Source organism: Amphiprion ocellaris, chromosome 4 (assembly GCF_022539595.1).
Source record: "Amphiprion ocellaris isolate individual 3 ecotype Okinawa chromosome 4, ASM2253959v1, whole genome shotgun sequence".
Taxonomy (NCBI): Eukaryota; Metazoa; Chordata; class Actinopteri; family Pomacentridae; genus Amphiprion; species Amphiprion ocellaris.
The window spans coordinates 30,408,261-30,429,892 of NC_072769.1; the positions used below are offsets into that span (position 1 = coordinate 30,408,261).

A 21,632-nucleotide genomic window follows, 5' to 3' on the forward strand; every position below is an offset into this window, starting at 1 on the left:
AATTGTTAAAGCAAATCTTACTTCAGAAAGACGTTGCGGTGCTCCAGGTAGTGTTAAGAGGCACAGCATACCTCTTAGTGAAAGCCTTAGCCTAGCATGGCAACAAAATAAGTTCAAGTTGCACTCTCGCCACTAAATGAAGTATTTTGGTATTTTCAGTGTAACAAAGGAACCGGACTTGCCTTTTTAAGGCGGCTGTGGCTCAGGTGGTAGAGTGGGTCGTCCAATGATCGAAGGGTCGGCGTTTCGATTCCTGCTCTGTCCTAATCATGTGCTGTTGTGTCCTTGGGCAAGACACTTTACCCACCTTGCCTCCAGTGCTGCTAGTCACACTGGAGTATGAATGCGTGTGAATGTTGGTGGTGGTCGGAGGGGCCGTAGGCGCAGATTGGCAGCCACGCTTCCGTCAGTCTGCCCCAGGGCAGCTGTGGCTACAAATGTAGTTTACCACCACCGAGTGAGAATGTGTGAGTGAATGAATAATGGATTCATTGTGAAGCGCTTTGAGTGCCTTGAAAAGCGCTACATAAATCTAATCCATTATTATTATTATTATTATTATTATTAAAATTGCAGTTTTCACTATAACTTTAGCAATATCTGCTACCTCAAGTTCCAAACACAGTTCGGCTAATTCACTACTCATCTGTCCCTGTCTGTAAACAGCAGCTTTCAGTGTTGACTGGCTGTTGCTTATGGCATGTTGCCAGTTGGATAGATGTAATTGATCAATTTCTAGTTGTATCACTATTATTGCCCATCTTAAACTGTTATTTCTCATTGTTTTCCAGACACAGTTTCAGGGTAATCGATGACTCCTAACTTAGTTGCTAGCTGTTAGCATAGCCTTAGTTACTGTAAAGGTGGCTAATGTCGTGATTTGTAGTGATAGCTGTGCATCTTTTTCAGTTTTTGCAAGATGTGTCTCTCAATTGCAACTTCATCTTGTCTTAAAAGCTGCTTCACTTTGCAGATGCGCCGTTCATCTGTCCCTGTGTGTAAACGGTAGCTTTCAGTGTTGATTGGCTGTTACTTGTGAAACGTAACCAATGACAGAGTGCTGTGGGTGGGACAAAGCTTGAGTCTGACAGAGAGAAAGACACAAACTACTACATTTAATTTATTTTACTGGTAGTCAGTTAGTAAAACAACAATACCGACAATCGTAAACGTCCTGGATATTGCCCCCAATAATAAATCAATCCCCACTTACAACATTTCCCATGTGCCTGTTCAAATATTAAATCAAAACTTGCTTGTCTTATTCTCAACATGCAGGTTTAGCTTGAAAGCTCTGGAATGATTCTCTCTCTCTGTGGCCCAGACAAGCCTCTCCTCTCGGGCTACATTATCTCCTCACCCCCTCCTCACCCCACCCACCATGGTTCCCTGAATGCCACAGCACAAGTGTGTGTGTGCGTGTGTGTGTGTGTGTGTGTGTGTGTGTGTGTGTGTGTGTGTGTGTGTGTGTGTGTGTGTGTGTGTGTGTGTGTGTGTGTGTGTGTGTGTGTGTGTGTGTGTGTGTGTGTGTGTGTGTGTGTGTGTGTGTGTGTGTGTGTGTGTGTGTGTGTAATAGTGCGTCACAGCTATCTCTGCCAGAGATTGCAGTGCTACCCTCCCCCACATACACACATACCCTCCCCTCGTTTTCTGTCTCCATGCCTCCCCATCCCACTATCTCTATCTCTCCTTTCATTCCCTCTTTCAGCCACTTCAGAGGAACATAAGAGTGGCAGAACGGGAGAGTTATGTAAAGAGAGCGAGTGAAAAAACACAGAGAGCGAAGCTTTTTTTTTTCTTTACAATAGGAGTGAATATCTTTTAAGGACAGGAAGATGTAGATACACATTCTCCCTATGGGGATTTCTCTTAGTCAGCGTTGATTGTGTCTCCTAGTTGTTTTGCTTCACAAATCATTGGATCTAATTATCATAAACTTAAATCTAGCTGTCGTCAGCAGTGACGGATTACCTGCTTATGAACAGCACGAGTGTCGCCTGAAATGCGAACGAGCATCTTTATTTGTCAAGTCTTGCATATTTATGACTGTTTGGATTATAACTTTCTAAAAATGGGCTTTTACGTGCCTACGTGCACGCTTGTGTGTGTCCGAATGTGTGTGCACGCACCAGCTGTTGAGGTTCACTTACGTCACTATTACATAGATGCCATTGTGTAATTTCCCTATCGCACCCAGCGCAAGATCAAAATAATCCTTCTTGTGTGCCTAAACACACAGACGTGGTATGGCAAATGCATGCCCATTCACCGTGTAGAGAAGGATACAGTATAGCGGAGTGATAGCAGTGTCTTTGTTGTGTCTTGATAATGTCAGGCGTTTGACCTCAGCCTTGACAAGCGAGCGGTAGTTCTAGGAAGCCTAGATTACATTATGTGGGCTGCAGCCGCTTTGTCTGCCAGGCTTAGACCTCTCTCTCCCTCACTTTCTCTTTTTCCTCTCCTTCCATCTCTCATTTTTTCTCTCATTTGCTATACAGCCAATACATACAGCACATGTGCAATTATTACATTTGATCAGCTTGTTTAGCTAAGGTATTTTGGATGGAGGCTCAAAAGGCTCTTGTTGCATAGCAGCAGTGACTGATGTGCAACTATAGCACATTTAGCCGACCATCCACCACCTAGCTAATCCACTCTGTCTTGGCCTAAATTGAAGTTTCAATTAAGTTGTAATTGCAGCTTACCTCACAGTTACCATCCCAGGCTAGTTCAAGCTTCACAACACATCCGTCTCTCATTTTCCTGGCCCATTTTCTCTCTTTCCCCCTTTCCTTTAATACTTGTTGTTATTCAGCACCGGGGTGAGAGGTTTCTCTTACGCAAGGAGGAAATATTTCATTGGTGGAATGCTGGCCTACGCTCTAATATTCAAATGATTTGGAGCCTGGAATCGACTCGGACACACAAAACGGTGGTTTCACTTGAGGTCTTTTTATTTCTCACCTGCAAAACTGTGTCACAAAATGTAGATGGTGAAAACAACAAAAAAGGGACCAGTGTTTGCGCTTCCTCCTAGAAGTAGCATAGAAGAATGCGCAAAAACATACGTGGGATTATTAAGATTATTTCCGTGTTTGCATGTGGACGACAACTAAAGGATTCACTCGGCTGTGCTCAGATGCAGTTAATGCGTCTTTAGCTCGACTGAATCTGCAGTGGTTGTTGCTCTTGCAGGAATATGCCATGTTTTTAGAAAAATTACTTGTTTATAGATGAAGTTATGAAAACAGAGATACTAAAATCATTCCTGTGTCCTTGGGTCTGATTGTTGCCAAGACCCATTTCTCGCTGTTCCGTTAAAATGTAAACAAATTATGACACAAAATAACACAGTATATACGTAATTGCTGAGGCTACTCCCTTCTGTTTAAATGTGCGGTGTAATAGAGGAGGTCTGTCACCACGGTGGACAAAATATCCTCCTCTGTTCATTCATATATACACTTAAGGTCTGCTGAAAAGCTGCGGAGATGCAGGAAAAAAAATCGGAATCCTATAAATTTGTGTAAATTTGCTTTTTACATTCCTCAGACTTGTGCAAGATGCTGGCATTGCATTTTAGCTTAAATTGTTCTGTGAAATTACATTATCTTATAAATTAAGGTAATTTTTTTTGTCATTAAACCATCACTTTTCTTAGTTTGGGTTATGCTTGTAACCACCCAGACACACGTGAATCCTTTTGCCATCCGATGTATTGCTCAATGGGTCAGTTGCTTAAAAACGTGGAAATGCTTTCAAAAATATTGCACAACAGCTTCGGTGATTTTTTTTTTTATTACGCAAATTGGAGTGTGTCACTTCAAAGAGTGACCCGTTGTGCTGTGATTCAGCATGATCTGATGGCCACTGGAGCAGCAGAAAAAAAATCTGAATTAGATTGAAACTGTCTTGAAATCTGGACCCCAACCGACACTGGATTTTTGGGATTAATACAGATGCAAATTTTAGGGAGTAAAAAAACTACAGTATCATGATTAGGCTGATATATCTTCATACACAGTGTATGTTAGAATTATATCGAAGAGGAAAAATGAGGGGTCATTGTTTAGATTTTAAGCAATTTGATTTACAAACTAGTCAACAACTTACCATAAAGATCGTTTGACCATTTACTTGGCTGTGCTGGGTGAGCAAAGTCAGCAGATACCGATCATGGTGTCTATTTGAAGCTTTCTGAAAATGTTCCGTAAAGCTTACATTTATGTGCAGTAACTACAATGTGCCCACTTGATAACTTAAACGTATACAACAAGGCAGAGGAAAGGGTCAGGCGGGCTGGCTCTGCTGTTGGGTGTAAGCTCGACACCGTAGCGACTATGACAGAAATCAGAGTGAGAGCTAAACTGCTGTCGATCTTGAACACCTCAGGTCATCCTTTGCATGTGGCCGTCTTCTCCCAAAAGAGCTTCTTCAGCAACAGGCTGCTCTCACAGACGTGCTCCACAGAAATATTCAGGAGGTCTTTCATTCCAAGGGCCATAAGGCTCTAATATGCCTCACTGGGGGGCAGAGTGAGCTTTGGGGACAGTCAGTCCTAGTCTTAGTCTTAGTCTCAGTACTCATAACAATTCGCACTTTAATTGCACTTTTGTATTCTGGGTTTTAATCTTTTTTTCTTTTTTTTTTTTTAGCAATTTTATGTATGCATCTTTTAGGATTGCTCTTAACCATTTTTAGTGATTTTAGCTAATAGTTTTTACTTGTATTGTGTTTTAGTATTATGCCATTAGTATGTGTACTGCATTACCTTACTTAACTTTGCTGCTTTGTCTGTTGAATGTGTGGTTGCAACTGGGCGCCTGTAATTTCCTACAGGATTAATAAAGTATCTATCTATCTATCTGTCTATCTATCTGTCTGTCTGTCTATCTGTCTGTCTGTCTGTCTGTCTGTCTGTCTGTCTGTCTGTCTGTCTGTCTGTCTGTCTGTCTGTCTGTCTGTCTGTCTGTCTCGAAGGGATGCATTTTGTTCCTAAGCTTCTCAAAGCAAGCAAAATCACTCAGGGTGTGCTGCACTTTTCCTGCAGTATTTGCACACCATTCATCCTCCAAATATACAGTTACCTCCTAAATCTGTTGGGAAGGTGTGGTTTAGCAGACATCCACATTCACTGCATAATCAATAAGGTTATTAAGTGTAGCTCTATTTTTTAAAGTTATCTTACTGTTTGTTACAATGTTGGATATTAAGCAATAAAATGAAGAATAAGTATCTCAAGTGAGCAGGCAGCATTTGCAGCATGTTCCACTGTCTTTCTTGGAGACTCATCCTCAACCATAGCAGTCTAAGCTGGGTATTGGGAACAGCTCTGAGTTTAACAAATACAGCTTTCTTAAGGAATAAGTTAAATGGGATTTGCAAGATAAATGTGCACAACAGACCAAGGTGGACAAATAAATACTGGGGGAGCCAAAATCAAGTGTATTAGACAAAACATACAGCCTTGATCAATTTCGGCCAACTTTAGAGTGTAAAAACTGCAACAACAAAAGCTGTAGCCCAAATATTGCTATCTCTGCATGTAGGAGATGAGAGATTGTTGGTAGTGAAGTGTACAGTAAGAAACATAAAACACCAGTAGCTCAGTTACTGGTGCTGGAGTTCCTAAATGGTCTTGCTGTCTCATTGCCTTACTACTAGTTGTCTTTAAAAACATTTCATATTCCTTTATGTAATTAACCTTCAAATGTCTGATGAGGTTTGTGGTGTGAGGATGTGTGAGGTTGCTCTCCTCCACAAGGGATTTCTTCAGAACCCACCTTGGAAGTTGCAAAGATACTGCCAGATACAGCTTAGAAAACCAGTCTCACAAGTTTTGTGTCATCTGCTCCTCTGATAGGTCTTTGTCGAGACCACTGATCAAACTATTTGGTATGAGTTTTGACCAATAACAATTGGTGACTGATGGATTGGAGCACCTTTAACTGTGATGTATACTCTGCTACATGTGCTGCAGAGACTGTCGGAACACCATTTTTACCCAATGCGTATTTTTCTGCATTATAGTCTGGGAAAACATGAACATTTTCCTATTAGACAACATATACTCTGATACACATGGATCTGTGATAGACTAGTATTGGCTAACACAATCATTCTACTGAAATCTTCACAGCCAAACCTTGTTCTTGAGCAAGACTGAAACCTTATCAGTGAGGCCATTGTCAACTAGTGTGTCAACCCATTGTCTTTAAACTTGTTAGTGTAGAGATATACAGCAGATCAGAATATGTTTTATTGCCAAGTAGGTTTTCACATACAAGGAATTTGACCTGATGTTTTACAATTCTACAATTTCATTTAGCAGATGGTTTTATGCAAAGCAACATACATGTGTGAGTAGATACTACACAAGCAAGGATCTAGTGCATAACAGGAAATGTGGAGATGGATGAAAGGCAACAAAAACAAAAATCAAACAAAAACTGGTGTGCAAGTCAAATTCACATTGAGATTATCAAATCCGAGGTATTTAAAAATAATAAAAGCAACACACATTTTCACTACATGAAATAATGTGCAAATTGGATGAGAATGTCCAAGATTACATTGTGTAATCAAACAACTTGATAGTAATCCTGTTTAATTTGCTGCATGTTAATGTAAAGATATATGAGATTTTTATTTATGGATAAATAAAAATCTTGACTAAAATATTTTGTCATCACCAGCTTTTTGTACCAGAGTATTCAAAGGTCATTTGGCCAGCAGATAGATGGGTCCCCCGCATAAAGAGCCTGGTTCTGCTCAAGGTTTCTTCCCTGTTAAAAGGGTGTTTTTCTTGCCATTGTCACCTTAAGGCTTGCTCTGGGGGTTCAGGCATATGCGTTCTGTAAAACGTCTTGAGACAATTTGACCTGTAATTGGCGCTATATAAATAAAATTGAATTGCACTGAATTTTCTTCTAAACCGGCATGAAGAAGTTGACTTTGTATTTGTAGGTTCACATTGCCGAGCTGCAAACAAACATGCTCATCAACAGACGTTTTCAGAAGTAGCTTTTTTATTGGCATTGGTAACCTGCCCAGTGATTGTTGTAATGTGCAATTTGAGAGATATCAACACATTTATTTGCATGGAAGTAGAGAGGGATCCACATTTTTAGGGCATTGTGACACAGTTACTTGATTATACAGAACTCACACACCACCATTGTTCTCACCTGAACAGATGGTCACACAAAAGGAGAAGATCCTCCAGAGATGAAATAAATGGTTCCAAGTGTTTTTGCTCTAAAATTGCCTTCATCAGCTCTGAGTGTGAGGGGTTTTCCCTGTTCCTGCACACCAGCTGAGCCCAGCTGATAGAGGAAACACCAGGAGCAGGCGTTGGCGATCAAAGTTGATGATCAAAGATGAAAGTCTAACGCAATGCACTTAAAGATCTCTCTCTTCTGAAAGGGCTTCTGTTGTTCAGATTTAAAACACAGCGGCCTCATTGTGGAAAGGGAAGTAATAAAAATATCATATCTCTACACTCTTCTGTTTGCAGACCAAAGAGATAAGTTGGGTTTAGCGGTCGTATAAGTGGTGAGTTTGAATGAGGAGCTGCAGAGCGGAGGGGGAACTCTGTGTAATAAACAGTGCAGCTGGGAGGGCTGTTGGGAAGATTTGATTTACTGTTGGAGTTTGTCCTGTAGCTGTCACCACTCAGAAATTTTCATCCCAAACGTCCGTCCTCCTCTTGGATCTGCGAGTGCACATGTGTTTGTGAATGTGTGTGGCCTATTTTTGTTTGTATGTTTGTGTTGCGTGTGTGTATGTGTGTCCTCACTGTCAGCCAGTGATGGAAAATGTCTGGGTCCTCTTCCTCATTTGGTACAAGAGGAAATATGACTCAAATGGACACCATTAGTGCTAATAGGCTGGGGCCAGCTGCACAGGACACACAGAGAAAACATGCTAACACACAATTAGAAATCAGAGATACAGACAAGCAGTGTGTTTTGTTTTCAGAATATGTAGCAAAAGCAAGTGTTTAGTTTATTTTAACTGTCTGAGCTCCAAAACCCAGCAGTGGGTTTCAAAGCCATGTTATTTTCTTTTAAATCCTCACAGTTTATCAGAACCAGAAACTGTACAAACGGAGACAATCATTGGATTTTTAACTTTCTGGTGCTCCATCAATGTATCACATATGATGTGTGGCTCCACCAGCCAAATTAACCAAATATAGGCTTAAAATTGTGATATTTGAGCAAAATTGCTTTTTAAATTCTGTATTTCTTGCTTAAAACTTTGCCCAAAAATACGTTTTTGCAGTAAAAAAAATAAAACTATTGTACATGTTGATTCCCGGCTTTGTCAAATATACAACACATAATCTAAGAAGTGTAACTTTTGCTTTTTCCTTTTTTATGATGTATGGCATTTTAACTGCGCAAAATATATTTTTGGAATTGTCTCTTCTTGTTCCCAGGTTTGTGCTGTTTCCATAGATATGCAAGATGCTATATTCTAGTGAAAAATGAGCCAACAGTGAGTGAAAATGTGACGGGAATAATGCTGCAATAAGTCGGCATAATTGATGTCAGCACTGAAAATGTGTCGAAATTAGTGTTTTTAACTGAGTCATGTTTTTTGTATTACTTAAATTCATTGTATCAAATGTTTTTCTATGTAGTTGTTGCCGTCAGACTTCCTTTCTGGCATTTTTGGTCAGCTGCAGTGAGTGCTACAATTTTAGACAATGGCAGCAGCAGCAAAGATTGACTTGGTTTAGGGTTAAAGTTTCCAAAGACCGAAGCCTGGTCGAAGTGCAGAGTTTTGCTGGCAGACCACAACAGCACAGCACAATGCATGAACCCGAAGGGAAAACACAGCTGCTATTTTACACTTTACATCTGTTTGCTTTTCTCCTGCTCTCTGTGCTCACATATACTGTAATACAGCCAAGTTCCCAAAAAAGCTGTTTTTATTGACATATTTTTCAGTTTCTGTTGTCAGACAACAGAAGTATGAAACAGTGACTGACACATTACATTTAGGCTACATGTTAAGCAGCAATCATTTCCCCATCTGCTACTCTGCAGCTAAAATCCTGATTTTATAACTGCGATGTCTGACAATTCTCACCCGTCACATGGGTTAAAGACAAAGACAGCGCCGTGCATTTGGCAATACTTGAATAGAATTAGAAGCTATTATCAAAGTTGAAAAACGATTATCTAATAAGGAGAAAAGAAATTGCTTTATCTACTCTGTGCCTGTATAATGTGCACCTTGTCCATGTTGCACTTTGTTTAATGTACAGAGACTAAAGACTGAAACTTTTTGTACTCCTGACTTAAATAATACGTGGATTTTCCATATTAACTGTACAATTTTGCAATTTATTATGGAAACTTTTGCTCACATTTTGTACTGTGCTGCATTATAAAGTGATTTGCAGTTGGCCAAAATAAAATGAGATCATCATTTTGCTTTTTAGAGGGAAAGTAGATTAATCAGTAAAATTGTCGGTAGATAAACTGGGAGCAAAATAGTTGTTAGTGGCAGTCATGTTTATTTGAATAGTTTCTCAGATTATTGGGTGAAATTATACAGTAATTCGCATGAACATAGAAAAAAATTAAATAAAAGTCAGAAAAATGAACATATTTTTTTGTTCCAGAATTGTATTTATGATTGTTTCCATCTGTGACCCCTCAGGATCCACAGCTATGGTCTCGTCCCCCAGTTTGGGGCTCACTGGTGTAGTCACTGTAATGTCCAATGTGTAGTAACATTTCTTTTTCTGTCTCCCCTGTCATCTTCTCAGAGAGAGACTACACCAGCCTATGTGAGAAGCAGCCCATTGGTCGGCTATTATTCCGTCAGTACTGTGACACAAGGCCAGAGCTGAAGCGCTGCATTGAGTTTATGGATGCTGTGGTAAGACTTTGACTATGAACCTATTGCGCCACATAATCCTATATGTTCTTACAGCTCTCCTTCTGTCTCTCAGACCCTTTTTCACTTCCCTGTTTTTGTTTCTCCATCTGTCTGCGATCTCTCCGATGAGATCAGCCTGTACCGAGCCCTGCAGGACAAGGAATAGGAGAGGAAAGTCAGCACAAAGTCCTCTGCCTGCTCTTGGCAGCAGTGCGAGGAGGGCGTAGGGGGTGATTAGCGACTTAGACAGGCTGTCAGGGAGCAGACCCCTCCTCTTCCTCCATGCACTGCTCCATGAGGTCAAGCCCACGTCAGAGGCAGGTCCCCTGGGTGAGCAGCCGAACACAGGCCCAAGCTTGTGTCTCGGCCCCTGGTGGTATGCGTGAAAGGAAAACGGGAGAATCATGCTTATTTAATGAGATCCTACATTAGTGTTTTTCAAGGTAGGCAGACAGACATGTACATACATGCACCGGGAGTCACACACACACACACACACACACACACACACACACACACACACACACACACACACACACACACACACACACACACACACACACACACATGCACCGACTTCCAAAAATGCACAAAATATAATGAGCAGCTTTTTGGTGCTGAACATGTAGCGCTGATCCCCCTCCTCTCCCTGAGGACTTCATGTTAAAGCCGTGATGCAGAGTAGCACGGCTCCCTTCCATTTCTCGCCACAGAGCTTGTTTTCAAACAAAACACACGACTTGAAGCAGCCAAACCCCAGACCATCTCCGTGCACACAGCCATATTTGACCAAAGAATACAATGTGTGATAGTGCGATGGGGCAAGGCGTCATCCCGGGAGGTGACATGTGAAGCATGAAGAACGGCATGGTTGCCAGTTTGCCGTCTTCTGTAAGAAGAGATAATTTGACACTGCTAACATGTCAGTACTTTAATCAGTGCTTATTTCTATTTTCATTTAGTTCTCTTTTTGGTTTCTTATTAACCCAATACCCTTCTGTCTTCCTGTTTGTCTCAGCCATCCTCTCTGAATGCTGATGCCCGTCTCCCTCTGACCTTATTTGGAGAGCTTTTAAAGATGGCTGAACGAGCACAGCCTGGTGTGGTTGCTCACTCTTGTGTTCTTCTCTCGCAGGCCATGTACCAGCTAGCTCCTGATGAGAAGAGGAGGGACTGCGGACTGAATGTTTTAGACACATACTTTAATAATGGGGTAAGAAGCACAAGCATGCCTCCTTCATTATAGAGCTGGCTGGCATGGTCATATATTATATTGGTCTTAGTTTGGGATAACATGCAGAAATGCACGTTAAGCATTCCAGTTAATGATTATCTGTTTGAATTTTATGAAATCTATTAGAAACTGTAATTTAAGTGTATTGGTTTATTACTTTGCTTACTTTTGTTATGGCTTTCATAAAGGGCTAGCCACATATTTTTCTGTGATGTGATATGAGACGGACTTTATCCATGATATAAAACCAATAATATGTACTACCTGTAACTTCAGGATGAGACTGTGTTTACACCTCTTTTTTGTTTCTCTTAATCGGTGCAATGAGCATAATTGGTTAAGGCTTTAACCGGACAATATTTGTTGGTAAAATGATGAGACACACACAGCTATAGGGTTATTCTATCTCACATCATCAGGGGTCTTCTCAACTATCTCTGATTTGCTTGAAAACTTTTTTTTTTTTGTCAAGTATGGATATTCAAAATGGTATCTGTGAAATTTTCGCCTGATACATCTAGTACATATCAGGGTAATTTTTTTCTTTAAAAAATTGCCTATCAACCTGCTTTATTCAACACTACGTTTAAATATCAATATCGCACAAACTATTAAAGGTAAAAGCCTGAAATTCTCAGTTTTTTCCCATTGTGCCATTGGTTCAGAATCTAGGCACTTAGATCAGTTTGTCTTGAAGGCCAAGTTTGTTCCCAATGAAACACAAAGCAAGACTAGACTAGAAAAATCCAGCAATCCCCACAGATCTATGCATCTGGTCATTGTTATAATAAGCCGATGTCATCCCAATGACCTAATGCAAGAATAATTTCCAAAGAAATTAGACAAAACTGCATGAACGTTTCCAACCAAGTTTTATGCCTACAAAGTGGGACTCAAAAATGAAAAATATTCCTTTAATCCCAAAGTATTTCATATTTTTGTATTATTGTGGCATGCAGCTACATATGGTTCACAAAATATCACTAGTTGGCTCCTGAATTGACAGTTTTTTTGTTAATGCATGCTCAAAAATAGGTCTTTTCATAGCACCTTTCTTTTTCTTTTTATATTTCAACTCACCCATAATCAGAGATTATTTCACCTACTTGTCCAATACTGCAGATTCCAAATCAACGGTGTGATTTGAAAAAACGGTAAAAATTTATTTAATAGTTATTGTGATATAGTCATTCAAAATAGCCTCAAAATTAAATGTGCAATAAATGTGACGAAAGTTTGTCAATATGTATTTTTTTTTTTTTTTTTTTTAAATCTCATCTGAATCTTTCATATGTCAAGCTAAAATTTCAGTAATACTTTTAGAAATATCCATATCAAATAAGACATGGTCAAGCAGAAATTATCCTCAAAATGTGATTATTTGACATGGAATGACCATTAACGGTAAAGAAGCCAGTCTGTATTATATTACAATGTAGAGTAAATTAGTGCATTTGTAAAGCTCTTGTGTAAATGTGCCACCACACCAAAACCAAGACATTATGTGGTTCACTTAGGTTCACACTGAAGTGAAGTTTCTCACCACCTAAATGAAAGTTTGTGTTAAAACCAGTCAGAGCAGGTTGTGTTACGGTCCAGGCAAGACTATGGAGGTTCAGAAGTAGAAATAGATGAGTTTTGACTCTGGTTTTGATCTGTTTAATGATCTCTGACAGAGTACAGCCACATTACACCGCTCTCTCTTCCCCGTCTGTCTGCCTCACACTCTGTTTCTGTGTCTCTTTAACTCTCAAGTCGGCCGCCCATCTGCCTGACATTCCCCAGGATGTCGTCGCTGGGTGCCGGGAGAGGTTGGAGCAGAGTCCGTGTAAGGAGCTCTTCAATGACTGCACCAAGTAAGTCTTTGAATCGACCTGCTGGAGCAAGTTGCGGCTTTTCTACACTCAGACTGTCAGTGAAACATTAATAAGGGGCGCATAGATTGAGTTATTTTTCATTTATGATCGAGTGCAGTGGCACCAATACAGTCTTGTTCCCTCAGAGTAAATGTGTGTTTGTGGACCGGTACGCCCTGTCACTGGCCGTGATGAGGCAGCTGGCACCTGGACTGCGGTAGTACACACACATAAACACACATAAACACACACGTGCGTGCACAGTGTAGCCCAGTGAAAAAGAGCAGTGGGCAGAGAGAGCATCCGGATGCTTGGCATGAAAACAACAGCCACCTCAGTGTTCCCCACACACACAAACACAGGTTTACAAACACACGCACACACACACACACACACACACACACACACACACACACACACACACGCTCTTGCAGGTGTTTCTGCTTCCTGTACCGAGAGCCAGGAGAAGCAAAACAGACCCGCGATTATTACCCCCAAATGTACTTCTCAATGCACATATGCACACACATGCACATGCCTCAACGTAACTTTGTATTACTCCAATAATTTAACTCTGTCACACTTGGTTTCTGCTGCACTGCAACTTCAGGTGCATGATACACTATATTGCCAAAAGTATTCGCTCACCTGCCTTGACTCGCATATGAACCTAAGTGACATCCCATTCCTAATCCATAGGGTTCAATATGATGTCAGTCCACCCTTTGCAGCTATAACAGCTTCAGCTCTTCTGGGAAGGCTGTCCACAAGGTTTAGGAGTGTGTTTATGGGAATTTTTGACCATTCTTCCAGAAGCGCATTTGTGAGGTCACACACTGATGTTGGACCAGAAGGCCTGGCTCTCAGTCTCTGCTCTAATTCATCCCAAAGGTGTTCTATCGGGTTGAGGTCAGGACTCTGTGCAGGCCAGTCAAGTTCATCCACACCAGACTCTGTCATCCATGTCTTTATGGACCTTGCTTTGTGCACTGGTGCACAGTCATGTTGGAAGAGGAAGGGTCCAGCTGCAAACTGTTCCCACAAAGTTGGGAGCATGGAATTGTCCAAAATGTCTTGGTATGCTGAAGCATTCAGAGTTCCTTTCACTGGAACTAAGGGAAACATGGGATAAAAGTAAAACATTAACAACCACGGGATTAGGATGCCCAAAATAAATAGCAAATGCATGTTGATGTATGACCATATAAATGATTGACAGGTGCTCTCGAACAGAAAACCAGTCCAGGCTAGATCCTCCAGTAACTGCACCAACACTGGCCTCACCTGATTGGACAAAACTGGTAGGCTCCTGGATTTCAATGGGACCAGCATTGCAGCTTGTTTGGGAAATCTTCTCTCATATTCTGCAAGCGGTTCACCAAAATGTGTTTCTGAACAAATGACAGGTTCAAAATAAGCCATGCAGTTGCAGAATCAGTCTTAATTTTAGAGCAGCAACAGTTAATTTAAACATTTTGGGGAGTTTCCAAAGGTTGCATTGCACGGCTGCTTATGCAGACAATGATTAGGAAGCATAAAAATGACCAATTCAATGGACTATTAGACTGGGAGTAGAAGTCGAAAACCCATTTGTAGAGCATTTCTAAAGTTGTGCTGAATTAGTCATCACCACCTTGTGCTGATAATAATATATAAGAACAACAACAACAACAAAGGGAAGTTGGACGGAGCTTTTATGATTGACATCTGAAGTTCTATCTACAGAATGTGTTTGTCACACTTAATCTAACAGTGCATATGTATACATATGTATCTTGAGGACTGTAACTCAATATTATCAAATTTTTTCTTAATTTATTGTTTTTTTCAGTCTCTAAAATATCAGAAACTGTTAAAAATGTGAATCTGTGCTTCCAAGAGCCCAAAATGACATCCTTTAATCTCTTGTTTTGTTGACTGAAACCAGAAGATATTCAAATTTAATAAGACGAAATTGGGAATTTTTGACTTTAAAAAAAAATAATAAAAAAAAAAAACAATCACTCAAAGCGATCCATCAACTGTCAGGATAGTTGGCGCTTAATTTAACAGTTGACAGTTAATCATGTCTGTATGTTTAGAAGAGGTTTTATTTTTTCACAACTCTCTTTCACCATCTCTACTGTTGCTGTGCCTTACAGTGCATTTTAATTTATTTCACCAAAATTATTTTTCCGGGTTCATATAACATTACTCTAAAACCACAGCAGGAGAATATATGACATAAGGTGAATGTACAAGATGTGCAACGGGGCACTCTATAAATCAGTCGGCTTCAATAAAAACAGGCCCATGTTTCCTCAGTCTTGGAAAAAGCTGAATTTCTGCAAAGTGTCAGCTTGCAGCCACACAGGCACACGGATTTGGGCTGGAAACGCTGTGACCAAGCTCTGATTCACTTGAGCCTCCGCGGGGAATACCGGAATCTCTGAGAAGGAACTTAGGAGAAGTGGGAATCATAGTTGGGAAAACACTCAGTTGTGTCCTCAGCCTGCACTCTTGTTTTGGCAAAACACATCCAGAAAGCTGTTGGATTTCTAAAATCAATAACCCATATGGTTCAGAAGTCTTAGTTAGCGAGTTCTAGTGGCTGTGAGGGACAGATGCACTGCTGCCAGATGAATTTTTCTCAGGGGTTTCCCAGACCAGATGATTGTAATCAAGTTTATCTTAAGCTTGTTCACATATTTTAATTTTCCATGTGTTGGGAGGATTTGCTTGAGACTGAGAACCAAAGTGAGCAATGCAGACACACAGCAGAAGGTGTGTGTGAGACGCAAGAAGACGCCAAATTCAGCTGCAGAAGGAGGCTGAGCAGGGAAATGTGGCTTGTGTTTGAAACTGGAAAGGGGTTAAAGGTGAGCACAACACACACCTGTCCCCTCTCTTTGGCATCTCAGGTCATGGTCTGGTGGGTCGGTTTCCTTCCCTTCTGCATGCGTCTCTGTTTTAATACCAAAAAGTGCGCCGAGGAGAGCAGGGAAGTGCTGCGACAGAGAGGAAGACCATGGCGTTATGCTCCACACTTTGCCGATGTGGGAAGCACACACCATCTGCTCCATTCAGATTTCTTGACTGGATTAAAAACTGAGCAAGCAATGAAGTGATACGCCAGCAGAAAGCACAGCATGGGGGGGAAATCCACAGAGAGTACTGAAAGGAGAATTTGGGAAAAAACTGAGGAGAGAAAATGGAAAGAGCGTTTTAGAGTGAAATGGCAAAACAGAACCACGCAGGCACGTGTTGCAGCCTTGCAGATGTTTTTCAATGGGATTCCTGTCCAAGTTTGGTCATCACTCCTTCCTTCCACTATCATTTTTTATTTTTATTATTCCGTCATGCAATTTTGATGTTATTTGAATTTTTTTCTTTTTTTTTATTCCGATGTGTAATTCTGAGCTTACTCACTTTCTTTTCTTCTCAGAGGGGAAAGCCTGTAGGAAAGCATGGTGCTGCACGTGGTAACGGGAGTTTTGGCAGAGCTGCACTCCCACCAACAGAAATACATTAGCTCACTCATGGATTTTCTTGTGGAACATACGGTTATGTCATAGCAAGAGTAGAGCGTGGCCCTTTTTCATGTCTGTGTATCGTGGTGTTTTGTGTATCGCCTGTCTTGACGAAGGTCTCGGTGCTGGTTTTTCTTTCCCCTTTCTTTTCCTCTCTTGCTCCCTTTGTGTAACAAAAGCCATATTGTAGCCGGGTTTATTTCTACTTCCAGTGATGTCTGTCTGCGGCTCTGCTCCAAGCCAGGCACTGCTAGGCTCCTGCCTTCCTGAAGCCTCTTTCAGGCCCATTGATCTGATAATTGAACATGGACGAGAATCTGAACTTTATCTTCAGTGTTATTTCATTATTTAATGACAGGATTGAGTAATACCTTGATGCAAAGGAAAACCAAATCAAGTAAACTTCAATGAAAACATGGTATTCTATGTGTTTAGGGTGAAGTGCAGTTTGAAGGGGATTTTTAAATAAGGTTTTATGTACATGATTTTAGTACAATCTCCTCTAGCTTCAGAAACAACAAATGACAGATTGATAAAATCCTGTTGCCACTACACTCCTTTCGCAGACAGCTGAGATTTTATCTGGATAGATGGACATTCATCTCATGTAGAGACAACCGGGTCCCATAATGACATAACTCAGTTTTCTTTTACACAGCTGAGGGTGCTTCCCTTGTGGAAATTCTCCACTCTCGAGCCTTGTGCCAAGAACAGCTACTCCAGCGCTGTTGGTAACCACAGGCAGCTTTCCTTGTCCTCCTTAGTGATGAAGTAATTTTAAACTATGGTCAAGGAAAATCTCTTGGCCAAATATGAGCATCTCTTCGAACATTTGGGTGCGAGAGGAAGGAACATCTGCTGTAACTTTGGTCTGTAGTCATGTGTTGCTGGCTGGTAGATGAGATGGTGATTACGCTGGTCGGCAGTCGTCAAAGCAGTACCGGCGCAATGTTTATTATTTGTTCAGGAATAGCACAGCTTACCTCACAAGCGTTCTGCATCGGAGATGATTGCAGTTCTCTTAGCTTGGAGAAACTTTCCATGGTCCTGTGTCTGATAATTTTGCAGTATGTTGAGGTGTAGAGTTGAATAAATCCCAAACTGCTTTTATGTTTTAAATCCCTTTTCCTTACGTCTTCTTCAGATGTGGTTATGTAACATTGGTATTTATATAAATCTGTTAAAGTGGCGGATTCTGTCATTTAAACAGGTCATTTTTCTAAACAAGATATTTGTCATGCAGTTAGCAATGTACAATACATAATAATGCACTCATAAACAACAACCTAAACAGCAACAACCTGTGTCCAAATAACTAAAAGCTCAGGTTATTTATGGTTTCCTTTGCACTGACTATTCTTGTCTATGTATGATGATATAGTAACTGCTACTATACCAACATTAAAAATTAAAATATCCAAAACCCGAACAAATGATTTCACTGCAGCTGATAACTATAACTCTATGTCACAGCTCACCTGTCTGTTATAAAGAAAAGTTCAATGGGACTTCCTTTCAATCCTGATTGATCCTGTCTTAATGTCAGGGATAATTTATATTTCTGATTGTAAATGTGTGGAACTTTCTTGGTTTAGAGTCACTCAAACAGATCCTGCTGCCTTTTGAAGATGCAGGTATTTAATAAATTCAGAGGAAAGACTCCTTTAAACCACTGGAAGCTACAAACTAAACTGCAGATTCTGTTAATGCATGGAGTCTCATTAATCTGACCTGTCATTGCGGTAAAGTTTCACTTGGATCAACATTTCAGTTTGTTGTAGATGTGAAATTGAAGGGTGAAGTGACTACCCCTAACCCTAAGAAAGCTGTTTTGTCATTTCGGCTGTCACTTTTGTGCTCTTTGTGTTGAGTTTGGACCAATATTGGTGCTGCTATGCGGAAAAATTGCATTCAAATTACTTTGTGATCTTGTCTGTGCCTGTCTGTTAATGCAACTCCATGCATGTTCAGAGCTAAGCTGTGTTGAAACTGATGTAGAAATGTTACTAGGTCCAACCTAGTAACATCTGTCATCTGAACTTTTATGTAGAAGTGAACAGGTTTCCAATTCAGACGATAAGGATGACACATTTAGTTGCAGTCGGATTGGCGGAAAGGTGTGCATGAAAGATGATCAAACTACAGAGGTACTGAAAGAAGTCTTTAGAAACCTGATAGGATTGTTAATACCAATGGGTCAATTATTTATTTATTCTCATACTCTAACCATCGCTGTAGTTCATCTTTTGTGGACAACACAATTAGTATAATTTAACAACATGAAAACATCTATATTATTGTGTGTGTAGTCAAAGGTAGAGTCTGCGATTCTGGAAAAAGATAATTGATGTTTAAAAAATGCAGGAAAAGTGTTACGTAGATTATTTCGAGTCACATTCTTTGTTTCCCACTTACAGAGCCAGAGTTGTGTACTCCACACTAGATTTTTATTTTTGTTTCAGCGCTTACAGAACAGACTGCTAGCAGGTCATGATTTTAACATAAAGTGCATTTGGTTTAAATCACATACTGCACCTTTAAGCCTTATGCACTCACACAGAAGTTCAAAATGATGGTAGAGAAACTGCTGATCCAACTCATCTGCCATCTGACCTTACCCTCTGGTCACATATGTTATCTGCCACCACTGAAAGCAGGGGCAGTAGATTTTTATGCCACCATGGTAACCACATCGTGTTTGCTGACCTCTACTATTTTTTTTCCTCAAAACCTTGAAACAACTTTATATCCAGTTCAGTTCATGACTGATACACAAGTGTTAACGAGGACACTGTTTAAGTCAAACAACATCTGTGGTGAGAGCAGATAAAAAAGAACACTAATATATGAGGCTGACATGTCAAAGAGTCATGTCCCAACAGCTCTCAGCGGACAGTCAGGAGACTATAACCTTTCATGACCCCACAGAGAGCTTTGTGTTCTGTGGGTGTTAGACTTTTTTGTGTGTGTATGATATAATCGGGTAGATCCGGAGTGACTCACACCCACGTTCACGTGCTGGATAAGGTGAGATTATATGTTCCATTCTGTAAAAAAAAAAAAAAAAAAAAGGTTCCCCCAAAGTCCGCTGTTTCCTGGTCAAACTGAGTGGAATGTCTCTGTTCAAAGGCATTTTTCGTTTTTCACAGTGGTGAATCGGCACCGAGTTCTTTCCATCTTTCCTCTGTGAGCTACTTTGAACAGTAGCAAACCCAGCAATCATTAAAAACACACACACACACACACACACACACAAACTCACAAATGTGCAAAAACAAATGTAATTCAGGGGGTGGTCAGTTACAAGGATGTGCATTTGTCGCTATTGTAAAGGTTAAAAGGCTTTATGTACCGGGGAAACACGGGTTAGTCAGCAAGAAATCCTGCATGCTCTTGTGTTTTATGTTTTATTTTTTCCTGGCACACTCGTGACATGTACATCGTTACATCCTTATTATGTGATTAAAATGATCACCATCCCTCTTTCTCCCTCCCTGCCTCCAGAATAGTTCGTGATTATCTGAGTGGAGCTCCATTTTCCTCCTACCAGGAGTCCATGTACTTCTCTCGCTTCCTGCAGTGGAAATGGTTGGAGAGGTGGGTAGACACTGCAGATTACACACTCTTGGTAAAGCAAACATGCAAACCATTCTTACATAAAACTGACACCTGTGAGCTTATACACATCAAATATTCCCTGTTCGGCCTTCATTCTGTGTGATTGCTCAGGGCAGCAGTCTCTCTTTTGAACTGCCGGCAGTGAAAACGGCTAATAAAATGGCAAAAGCAATACTTAAAACAGCAAGAAGTAAGCATTATGGTATATACAGACTAGTAGAAGGAGCAGTGTTTGCACTAAAACACAAAGTGCTCCTGCCAATCAGTATTTCTGTGTGAGTGGTTAATAATTGATGATGCTTTGCATAATGGCTGAGAAACCAGAGCAGGGTGGAAACAGCAGCCATCAGGGTGGATTAATAATATATTAGACCATTACTCTGTCTGCGAGAATGACATAAACTATCAGTTATTTCATGTCTCTTCTTTATTTTGTCTCTCTTTGTCTTTTCTGTATTCTCTCTCTTTCCATCCATGCAGGCAACCAGTAACCAAAAATACCTTCAGACATTATAGAGTACTTGGAAAAGGTGGATTTGGCGAGGTAAGTGTCACCACAATCAGGAAGTAAAGCTTGGCGTTCTAGTTAGAAAGTGATGTTTATTTACATATTCATTTTGGGTAATGAGTTAAGCTGCTTCCTGTAACCTTTAAGAGTTAGATAATGGAGTGAGGTTTGCATCTCCAGTGATGCTGGGTGGAGAAATCTGTTCTGTGACATATTAACTTCCATTAGTTATGGTTTTTAAAGCGTTTGTGTATTTTAAATTTTTTTTATTATGTGCATGTGTGTTTGATCACGTTTCCTCGCTGCTTGTTTTCCAGGTTTGTGCCTGCCAAGTACGTGCCACCGGTAAGATGTACGCCTGTAAAAAGCTGGAAAAGAAACGAGTGAAGAAAAGAAAAGGTGAAGCAATGGCACTAAACGAAAAACGCATTTTAGAAAAAGTTAACAGTAGTTTTGTAGTAAGTACTACCTTTTTCTTATTCAACCTTTCAACAGAATTGTACCTTGTTTTTGTCTGTGTGCGAGCGAGTGTGGATGGCATGTCTGGAAGAGGATTGTTGGTTGTCGCTCCGGAATCCTGCAAATGAAATTGAAAGGCATGTTTGCAAAGGCTGTCAGTCAGCTGTTACAGACAGTCGCTGTGGCTTGACTTCTGTTTGTTTTATGAGCCAATGAGTCGCAGTGGAAAGAGTCAGGATGAGATAAAACTGTAAAATGGGGAAATGTCACATGATATTATTGACCAGTGGCAGGTGACAGCAAACTGCGGGGAAGTAAGTCAGGTTGTGCAAATATTTTGACAAATCCAGCTGGTCTGCGTAAATCAGCAATCGAGTAAACCTCATGTGTTGCAAACATGCCGATTTTGATTTTATTTGGAGCATACTGGCAGCCTTCAGTCATCCATCAATGTGTTCTGAAATTTGATTGAAATCTGTTTTGTTGACATGTGATTTTTAGTGAAGTGTTTTAAAGGAAGATTCTATTCTAATGATGAAGTAGTGTTTAAA

The 21,632-nt window shown here is 40.4% G+C and overlaps 1 protein-coding gene across 2 annotated transcripts in view; it reads left to right on the forward strand.

Annotated features, from left to right (window-relative positions):
* grk4 (G protein-coupled receptor kinase 4) overlaps positions 1-21,632 on the forward strand; it is a 52,967-nt gene that overhangs the window by 16,472 nt on the left and 14,863 nt on the right. For both annotated transcript variants that reach the window (XM_023268184.3, XM_023268183.3), the window contains exons 3-8: positions 9,785-9,897; positions 11,033-11,110; positions 12,887-12,987; positions 20,001-20,093; positions 20,595-20,658; positions 20,940-21,080. In XM_023268184.3, the coding sequence (XP_023123952.1) occupies positions 9,785-9,897; positions 11,033-11,110; positions 12,887-12,987; positions 20,001-20,093; positions 20,595-20,658; positions 20,940-21,080 (590 nt within the window). The remainder of the gene's footprint in view (positions 1-9,784; positions 9,898-11,032; positions 11,111-12,886; positions 12,988-20,000; positions 20,094-20,594; positions 20,659-20,939; positions 21,081-21,632) is intronic.